The sequence below is a fragment of the Rhinichthys klamathensis genome, unplaced genomic scaffold, assembly GCF_029890125.1.
Source record: "Rhinichthys klamathensis goyatoka isolate OS25496 unplaced genomic scaffold, OSU_Roscu_1.1 h1tg000064l_1, whole genome shotgun sequence".
NCBI lineage: Eukaryota > Metazoa > Chordata > Actinopteri > Cypriniformes > Leuciscidae > Rhinichthys > Rhinichthys klamathensis.
The window spans coordinates 5,263,336-5,274,223 of record NW_026606607.1 but is presented as its reverse complement, the minus strand read 5'-3'; the positions used below and the strand labels follow the sequence as shown (position 1 = coordinate 5,274,223).

Below are 10,888 nucleotides of genomic sequence, written 5' to 3'. Positions count from 1 at the left end.
ACTCAAACGTGATGCGTAACACGAGAATGAACCTCATTGGTTCTTGCTGAAACTCAAACGTGATGCGTAACACGAGAATGAACCTCATTGGTTCTTGCTGAAGCTCAAACGTGATGCGTAAAACGAGAATGAACCTCATTGGTTCTTGCTGAAGCTCAAAAGTGATGCGTAACACGAGAATGAACCTCATTGGTTCTTGCTGAAGCTTAAACGTGATGCGTAAAACGAGAATGAACCTCATTGGTTCTTGCTGAAGCTCAAACGTGATGCGTAAAACGAGAATGAACCTCATTGGTTCTTGCTGAAGCTTAAACGTGATGCGTAAAACGAGAATGAACCTCATTGGTTCTTGCTGAAGCTCAAACGTGATGCGTAAAATGAGAATGAACCTCATTGGTTCTTGCTGAAGCTCAAACGTGATGCGTAAAACGAGAATGAACCTCATTGGTTCTTGCTGAAGCTCAAACGTGATGCGTAACACTAGAATGAACCTCATTGGTTCTTGCTGAAGCTTAAACGTGATGCGTAAAACGAGAATGAACCTCATTGGTTCTTGCTGAAGCTCAAATGTGATGCGTAAAACGAGAATGAACCTCATTGGTTCTTGCTGAGGCTCAAACGTGATGCGTAAAACGAGAATGAACCTCATTGGTTCTTGCTGAAGCTTAAACGTGATGCGTAAAACGAGAATGAACCTCATTGGTTCTTGCTGAAGCTCAAACGTGATGCGTAACACGAGAATGAACCTCATTGGTTCTTGCTGAAGCTCAAACGTGATGCGTCAAACGAGAATGAACCTCATTGGCTCTTGCTGAACCTCAAACGTGATGCGTAAAACGAGAATGAACCTCATTGGTTCTTGCTGAAGCTTAAACGTGATGCGTAAAACGAGAATGAACCTCATTGGTTCTTGCTGAAGCTCAAACGTAATGCGTAAAACGAGAATGAACCTCATTGGTTCTTGCTGAAGCTCAAACGTAATGCGTAAAACGAGAATGAACCTCATTGGTTCTTGCTGAAGCTCAAACGTGATGCGTAAAACGAGAATGAACCTCATTGGTTCTTGCTGAAGCTCAAACGTGATGCGTAAAACGAGAATGAACCTCATTGGTTCTTGCTGAAGCTCAAACGTGATGCGTAACACGAGAATGAACCTCATTGGTTCTTGCTGAAGCTTAAACGTGATGCGTAAAACGAGAATGAACCTCATTGGTTCTTGCTGAAGCTCAAACGTGATGCGTAAAACGAGAATGAACCTCATTGGTTCTTGCTGAAGCTCAAACGTGATGCGTAACATGAGAATGAACCTCATTGGTTCTTGCTGAAGCTTAAACGTGATGCGTAAAACGAGAATGAACCTCATTGGTTCTTGCTGAAGCTCAAACGTGATGCGTAAAACGAGAATGAACCTCATTGGTTCTTGCTGAAGCTCAAACGTGATGCGTAACACGAGAATGAACCTCATGGTTCTTGCTGAAGCTTAAACGTGATGCGTAAAACGAGAATGAACCTCATTGGTTCTTGCTGAAGCTTAAACGTGATGCGTAACACGAGAATGAACCTCATTGGTTCTTGCTGAAGCTCAAACGTGATGCGTAAAACAAGAATGAACCTCATTGGTTCTTGCTGAACCTCAAACGTGATGCGTATCAAGAGAATGAACCTCATTGGTTCTTGCTGAAGCTTAAACGTGATGCGTAAAACGAGAATGAACCTCATTGGTTCTTGCTGAAGCTCAAACGTGATGCGTAACACGAGAATGAACCTCATTGGTTCTTGCTGAAGCTCAAACGTGATGCGTAAAACGAGAATGAACCTCATTGGTTCTTGCTGAAGCTCAAACGTGATGCGTAACACGAGAATGAACCTCATTGGTTCTTGCTGAAGCTTAAACGTGATGCGTAAAACGAGAATGAACCTCATTGGTTCTTGCTGAAGCTCAAACGTGATGCGTAACACGAGAATGAACCTCATTGGTTCTTGCTGAAGCTTAAACGTGATGCGTAAAACAAGAATGAACCTCATTGGTTCTTGCTGAACCTCAAACGTGATGCGTATCAAGAGAATGAACCTCATTGGTTCTTGCTGAAGCTCAAACGTGATGCGTAACACGAGAATGAACCTCATTGGTTCTTGCATGTCAAGAGAAAATGATTGAGCTTCCGTTTACCACAACTGTTGTGTGAGTTGATGAATGTTTATGTAAATAAAATACTAAATCTGTTCATCATAAAAAGCGATCGAGCCTCTTCCGAAAATTTGGACAACCGCTCAATTATGAATTAGTTTTACGATCTCTTTATGAACTTTTTGAAGCATCAAAGTGTCAGTTGTGCGTAGCTGTCAATGGTGGGACATAAATCTCTCAGATTTCATCAAAAAGATCTTCATTCGTGTTCCGAAGATGAACGAAAGTCTTAGGGGTTTGGAAAAACTTGAGGGTGAGTAATCTAACGGTTTAACTAAGGGTTAAACTAACCCTTTAATCATCTTTATTATAAACATACAGCTGATTAAAGGGTTAGTTAGTCATTTGTAAACAGTGTAATTGTCTGAAACTGTTAGAAAATGATAATCATATAATTTATCCTTTAAATATATTAAATGTATGGAAAAGTATAAGTGGAGATACTTCTACTGCAAGAGAAAATAAATTATGTAAGAAAACAGGAATCAAAATGAGTAAATGATCAGCTTTTCGTGGACAAATGCATTGTCTTCACATGATATCATGATTGTTAAGGAAGGGTTTTGTCTCTCAAAACATCATAATGACCGTTTTACTGCTAATGAAAGGGAAACGTTATCTGATATTAATCCGCTCTAATTAAAGGTTCACTTTAAATGACTTGGTCCATAGCCATGAGCACAAGCCAACAAGACTGGACTGAAAGCTCTTGGACTGTGAGAGAGACATTATTTCAGTCAGAATACATAAATCATTTATTATCATTTACATATGAGGTTGACTACGTTCATTTTTAGCATCCATCAATCTCTTTCTGTTTCCCATTTTTAGGCACAATATATATATATATATATATATATATATATATATATATATATATATATATATATATATATATATATATATATATATATATATACAGTATATATATATATATATATATATTTAGACATTAAAAATAAATAAATAAATAAATACAATAAAATAAAATAGAATTTCTGAAGATTCATGTGACACTGAAGACTGGATTAATGATGCTGAAAATTCAGCATTGATCGCAGGAATAAATTACATTTTAAAATGCATTAAAAATAGACAACAGTTATTTAAAAAAAAATAAAGTCATAATATTTCACAATATTACTGTTTTTACTATATTTTGACCAAACTAATACAGCCTTGCTGAGCAGAAAAGACTTCTCAAACCAGACTGATGACTGGTTGTATATCAGTCAGGAATCTTACAAAAAGTCTGTAATAATTAGTCAAAATTATAATAATACTTAAGATGCTTTAATGTTTTTGAGAAGTCTCTTCTGTTCACGAAGGCTGCAGTTAGTTATATATATATAAACTGTGGACTCTTTCTTTATGGAACACATGGCTGATGATTAATTCAAATATTTAAATAACCATTTCTGTTCTGTATGGATTCATTAATGAGTTCAACATTCATTCATCTGGTGTATACGCTTTAAAAACAGATATATCCACCAGGTGGAAGCATCATGCAATAAATGAAGTACATGGCTTATTTTTCATTATATTATTGTTATTATTATGTTATTACTAATGTCATTAACCTAATTTAATTTGCACACAGAGGTCTGACTGCTCAATAGCGCCCCCTGTCAGTGAAGGCAGAACAACAGCGTTAAAACAAAACTGATTTGTTAAAGGCCCACTAAAGCTCCTTGAAACGCACAGCATTATTCAATGTGTTGATGTAATTTCCACTGAAACAGGAAGACAGGGCGGGACATATCGAACAGCGTTTCATTTATATTACAGATCACCCAGAGCCGTTGATCTCGGTAAAGACGCAGTTTCTTCCTAATCTCCTCAATTTTGCTTTAAAATACAGCATTCTGTGCACGGTCCGGTACGTTTTCTGGTATTCGCCAACTCACGCACATGATCCGCTCTGTGCTATCATGTCTCTGGACCGGAGCACACTGTGTACACGCTGTTTGCGTGACACTAACGTGAAACAGACTTCATTTGCCCCAATGGAAAGCATATTTACACTGTCTGAATTGTTCCTTACACCCTTATATACAGTAGTGCACATATGCCATTCAGCATGTAGAAAATGTGTGAACAAGTGACCGATTTCAGCCGCAGCTTCAGCGTCTATTTATAAATGTTGGGGGCGGGGCATTAGATTCGATAGAGCATTTGATTGGACAGAAAATCTGATGAGAAGTGCAGAGTGATGTCATCAAAATCATTGATCCATATTGGCGGAAGTGAGAGACTTAGACTAGAAGATTATATCTTCTAAATGCTAATTTTATCATTGTTTTGGAGCACACTAGCTTATAGGCTTATAACATATTCATGCTAAAAGCCAAAAAACTTCAAATTGGCTTTCATAGGGACTTTAACCACGGCAATTCGTACGAATTTTACGAGGTGGCTAATTCGTACTAATTCATAAGACCTCAATCGTACAAATTCGTACGTTTTTTGCTAATTCGTACATATTTTACGAGTTACCAAATTCGTATGAATTCGTACGAATGACCAACCCCTGACCCCGCCCCTAAACCTACCCATCACGTGGGTTTAGACAAATCGTACGAATTCGTACGAGTAAGGTCTTATGAATTAGTACGAATTAGCCACCTTTTAATCACCTGTACGAATTCGTACGAATTGGTCGTGAGATAGCGTTGCAAATCTACCAACATTTTTTACCCACTGGGGTCAATTTAAAACACCAGAATATGACCTTTGTTTGTGTGTTGTGTTTCTCTCGCCCTCAGTGAGCCAGAATGTCACGCGCTTCCAGTCCCGCGGACCATTGGAGCAATCTGGATGCGTGGTTACGAGCCATGACAACCGGCTGTCTGCCCAAGGACTCTGGCGACCCGAAATCTCCGACCCGGCAGGAACTGGACGCCGAGGTGGACCAGATAATGGCCAACGACCCAACGCAGACCTACAGCTCAAAGGAATGGAGTCGGATCATTGGACGTCTAGCTCACAACTTAGTGGCACAGGCATGCTCTGCCTCAGGAATGGACTTTTCATTCCAGTGGCCAGCAGTCAGCACAAGCCCGCTACCAGTCTATGGTCCAGCCCAGCAGTCTTCATTCAGCTCAAACCAGCTCACAGTCTGTGGAAGCATCAGGTAGCCTGCTGTCAGCCCAAGCCACCTCACAGTCTGTGGACCAGTCTGGAATCCAACAACCATCCCAAGCCAACTCACAATCTGTTGAACTGTCAGGTAGCCTGCTGTCAGCCCAAGCCAGCTCACAGTCTGTGGACCAGTCTGGCATCCAACAACCAGCCCAAGCCAGCTCACAGTCTATGGACCAGTTTGGCATCCAACAACCAGCCCAAGCCAGCTCACAGTCTGTGGACCAGTCTGGCATCCAACAACCAGCCCAAGCCAGCTCACAGTATGTGGACCAGTCTGGCATCCAACAACCAGCCCAATTCAGCTCACAGTCTGGCCTGCCGTCAGCACAAGCCAGCTACCAGATTGTGACCCAGCTTGGTTTCCAAAGACCTACACAAACTATCTCCCAATCAGTAAACTGGCCAAGCAGTCTGCAGGCAGCACAAGCCCGCTACCAGTCTTTTTCACGGCCCAGTGGTCTACAGTCAGCACAAACCGGCTACCAGTCTGTGTCCCGGACCAGCGGTCTGCAGTCAGCACAAGCCCGTTATCAGTCTGTGGTACAGCCCAGTGGCATGCAGTCAGCACAAGCCCGCTACCAGTCTATGGTCCAACCCAGCGGTCTGCAATCAGCACAAGCCCGCTACCAGTCTGTGGACCTGCTAAGCGGTCTGCAATCAGGCCAAGCCAGCTACCAGTCTGTGTCCCAGTCCAGTGGCTTGCAGTCAGCAAAAGCCCGTTACCAGTCTGTAGACCAGCCCAGTGGCCTGCAGTCAGCCCAAGCCAGGTACCAGTCTATGTCCCAGCCCAGCGGTCTGCAATCAGGCCAAGCCAGATACCATTCTGTGTCCCAGGCCAGTGGTCAAGCCCGTTACCAATCTGTGTCCCAGCCCAGCGGTCTGCAGTCAGCACAAGCCCGCTACCAGTCTGTGTCCCAGTCCAGCAGCCTGCAGTCAGCGTCCCAGCCCAGCGGTCCGCAGTCAGCACAAGCCGGCTACCAGTCTGTGTCCCAGCCCAGCGGCCTGCAGTCAGCGTCCCAGCCCAGCGGTCCGCAGTCAGCACAAGCCGGCTACCAGTCTGTGTCCCAGCCCAGTGGTCTGCAATCAGCCCAAACCAGCTACCAGTCTGTGTCCCGGCAATCTAGATTCCAGGTCTTTCCTAAGCCAAAGCAGTCAAGTTACATGTCTCTTTTCAGTCTTGGTTCCAAACCTTTGGAGCAACCCAGTAAAATACCACTCCAAGCTATGAGTCTGACGCAGTCTGTCCTGCCTGGCTTTCAAGATCCAACACCTCTGCACTCTCAGACTACTCAAAATAAGCATTTATCTCCAAGCATATTGAGGTTGTTGCATCAAGTGAAGTCATAGCTGCATACTCTGCCTTGTTTTCTTCATTTAGTGTTTGCTTTTGTTAAAAAAAAACACAAAAAAAACTGTAATCTCGTGTCTACTGGGAGTCTTAGTATTGTTTGTACTTCATTTGCATGACCTCATCTTTGTTTAACAATCTGCTTTGTTCTCTCCTACTTCTACACCTGGAGATGAAGAACAAAGTATATCTATTTTTAATATACCTCTAAATATACCTTGAAAAATATTTAAAATTGCACTTAAGTTTACTTGACATGCTGACAGAATATTTGACCTATACTTGTTCTCAATTTTTGATCGAGATGTACTGAAAAATATTCTTGGCTGCTTGTTCACTGTTTCCTAAACTTGGATTGATTGATTTTTAGGGAAAATGCATGTTCCTAATTCTGAGTATCTGAATGTTTTGTAGGATAGTCCAATGCTAGTATAGGAAGTTACTTCAAATCTACTTACTCTTTCCCCTCCATTGACAGAATTTTCCAGCCATCCATGTTTTCACGGTAGGGGTGCTGTAACACATCTTGGAAAGAGTACAGAATATCCTGATGAAAACAGGGGTAAAGAACATAAGTGGTAGAAGATTGCTTGGGCAAATGTAAAACAATGCAATCATCAAACATCTAAAAGCATATATGTTCAAAACTGCCTAACGTTACAGAATGAAGTGTCGGCCCAGGAAGGGTTAATGACTGAAGCTTTGGGGGTGTTGATGGACTCGATTTACTCCATCTGTTTTGATCATCATTCTGAATCCGATCCAGACGTAGTCGCAGACGCAGATAAAAATGTAATTTTCTCAGCTTTTTGTTTAAAATATTGCTTTTTTAAATGAAACTTACCCACAGTTTTATTAAATATATTTTTTATATAAAATTATTGTTCATTCATAATTTTCATAATCTTAAACCTTTAACATTTGCTTTTTACTTTAAAAAAAATCGGCCAAGGTTCTTCTCTAAAATGAGACCAAACTTAAGTCTGTACTCCAAAGCTTTAAATTTGTATGACCGTTTTTTGACAGGGACATTTTTGCCCTCTAAGGACCTCAGAGTAACTTTTTTTTAAATTGAGGCTCAAGAGGTTACACCCTGGCATCACGCCAAATAATGACAGATTGCAAAATTGGTGCATTTTATTCAATTCCAGATTTTGAGGGAGATCATAGTTTTCAGCCAGTTGGTTTCAAAATTCCACTTGTTATATAGAAACTAGAAAGAAGTATTAGAACATGAAAGTGGTCTTCATAATTATTCAAAGGATTTTAAACCGTTCACTGGCAAGAAGATGTGAAAGAAGTTCAATTTTGTATACACGCGCTGTTTTCTGTGCGTCAGCGCACCATTACTGAACTGGGCCCGTATCCCTAAAGAATTTCTGTGCAAAAAGTGGCTCCTAGCGGCCAAATTCTAAGAAAATTCTCAGAGTCATGACGTTTTCTTAGAATTTCCCCTAAAAGTGACACGAAAATCCTAGTTAATATAAAAGCTATTCCTCAAGATTCCTAGCGCTTAAAAGGGCTCCTAAGGCGAGATCTGCTAAGAGCAGGGAAGAGGACTTTTAGTGGCTTAGGAGTTCCCCTAAGCAGCTGCACAAAATGGCCAACAGAGGAGGCAGGAGAGATGTCCTGCAAACACTGGATGACAGGGAATTATTGAGGCGCTACAGATTGGATCGTGCAGGAATCATGTTTGTGGTGGATCTCCTTAGAGATTCAATTACTTTCACCAACTCGACGCCACAACGCTATTACACCGGAGAAGAAAGTAATCACAACCCTGAGGTATTTGGCAACAGGGAAAATGCAACAATGCAGCAGTGATGACTTGGGTCTGTCCCAATCCTCCGTCAGCAGAGTCATCACCCAAACACTGACAGCTTTGTCACATCCTAATATTGTGACACAATTTGTTTCATTCCCGCTGGATGCCCGCACTTTACACACACATAAAAGGGCATTTATGGACATTGCAGGATTCCCTGGCGTTGTGGGTGTAATTGATGGAACACATGTGAGAATAATTGCGCCATCAGAGGACGAGGCTGTCTTTGTTAACAGGAAGAATTTCCACAGCATCAATGTGCAAATAGTGTTCAATGCGGCCTGTAAGATTTTGGACATTGTGGCTAAATGGCCAGGCTCCACACATGATGCGAGAATGCTCTCCGAGAGTGGCATCAGACAGCTTTTTGAGAGACGCTATGTGCCAGCTAATTGCCACTTGTTAGGGGACAGTGGCTACCCATGCAAACCATGGCTCCTTACACCTTATCTCCAGCCACGCCAAGGGCCCCAACTAAACTATAACAGGTAAGACAAACAATACAAAAATCATGGAAATGAAATGCAAGCAATATGTCAGAGCATCCAAGTAGTGCAATATTTCCATCAAATAATTAAAGGTCTGTATTCTATTGTAGGGCCCACAAGACAACAAGAGCGGTGGTGGAGCGTGGCATAGGCCAGCTTAAGAGGCGCTTTCATGTTCTCCACGGAGAGGTGTGGCTGAGCCCTGAAAAAGTCAGCAAAGTCATCATAGCCTGTGCAATATTACACAATATTTGCAAGGTTAGACAGATTGCAGAACCTCTGGAGGATGAGGATGAGGATGAAGACAACGATGAGGATGGTGGTGAAGAAGATATTCACATTCCACAGGGGAACCTAGCCCAGAGTGGACTGCCTTACAGGGAAAACTTCACAAATTTACATTTCAGGCAAGCTGTAGCCCCATGTCATTTGAGAACTTGTGATGGTATTAAGAACTACCAGTTTTACTGCACATCACCTGCAATTGTTAAATGCAAGACACAGAACACAATCTCTAAATGGTTTATTTTTTAGGTGTTAAATTTTAAGGCGGTAGTACTCCTGAAGGGAAAGGACTTTTTTTTTTGTTCAAACACATCAGTTGTGAGTTGTAATCTTCTCTCCAGCAGGGATGCTGACGGAGCAGGTGCTGCGGATGGGAATGGTGTTTGATCCGCCGGGCTATCCTGAGTAGCAGCTGCAGATGGTTCAGGCGGCAATCTTGTCGGCAAACTTGATGGGCCCAGTTCTTGTGATGACTCCATGCTAAAGAAATACATAGGCCTAGTTTAATTATTGTTTTGATTAAATTAATTTAATACAATGAGCATGGATAACACATGAAATGGCTTCTGCAATGAATAAACACTGTTGATATGAATAACCCAGTGTCCTACCTTTACTGCATTTCAAGGGCCTGCATCATTGACGTGTCAATGCCTGTTGGCAGCCCGGTGACACTGACCTCAGAGTGTCCCAGGACTTGAAAGACAGTGTCGGCCACTTGGGAGAGCCGCTTTGCAGGTGGTCCACCCCCTAGAAAGAAACAGTCAATGAACACAGTACTTAGGCATTTAAATTAACTTTGCCAGCAGGAGCAAGTTGCCAGATTATGTGGTAGGCTATAGTATTTTGCTCACCTGTGAGTGAGGATTCCCGCTTGTGTGCTGCAATCTCATCTTTTGCCTTTGACTGCAGCACATACCACCTTTTCTCACAATCGTCACCTGTCCGCACCACCAGTGGAAAAGAGGCATTGATTGTTTGGGATATTGTGTCCCAGGCGCGCCTCTTGCCTTGGCTAGTGACAGTTGGGCAAAAATTTTCCTCGTAACATACCTTTATGTTCGTTCACCAACTGGGCCAGCAATAAACCTTGCTCCTCAGTCCAGTTCGGCTTGCGATTCCTTTTTTTCTCCATTTTCTGTGTTTATAGGATATTTGTTAACAAGCCTTCATAAATAGACCAACCAGCAATCACAGACATTGATAAAAGCTGAGCCGTGTTACCCTCGTTCAGACCACACTGAGTTGTAACGTTGCAATTTCTACTTCATTAAGGACAGCCCCTTGAGATAGGCCATCTTGTTTTCAATGGGGTCCATATGGGAGTGAAAGTACAAAATATGCCAGCTAGGATATTAATATGAGCAAATAAGACACAAATCATTATTTGAACAGGGTGTAATGAGCTTAAGTTTTCACATATTTTAGATTCTAATGTTAGGCTATAACCCCTACAGCTTACTATTCATTTTCCAGATATTGTCACGATCCACACACAGGAAACAGGGGTAGATCCAAAAATGCAGTATTTAATAGGGAAATCCATAAATCATTATCCAGTCCAAGCAAAGGTCAAAATCCAAAAGACAATCCAACACAAGAAACAA

At 41.8% G+C, this 10,888-nt stretch overlaps 1 protein-coding gene across 1 annotated transcript; it reads left to right on the top strand.

The window, feature by feature from the left end:
* The first annotated feature begins 8,428 nt into the window (after window positions 1-8,428).
* Window positions 8,429-9,690, top strand: LOC130084394 (putative nuclease HARBI1). The gene is made up of 3 exons (XM_056249797.1): window positions 8,429-8,996; window positions 9,107-9,441; window positions 9,623-9,690. The coding sequence occupies exons 1-3, from the start codon at window positions 8,488-8,490 to the stop codon at window positions 9,688-9,690; spliced, it is 912 nt and encodes a 303-aa protein (XP_056105772.1). The 5' UTR covers window positions 8,429-8,487.
* Window positions 9,691-10,888: the final 1,198 nt, after the last annotated feature.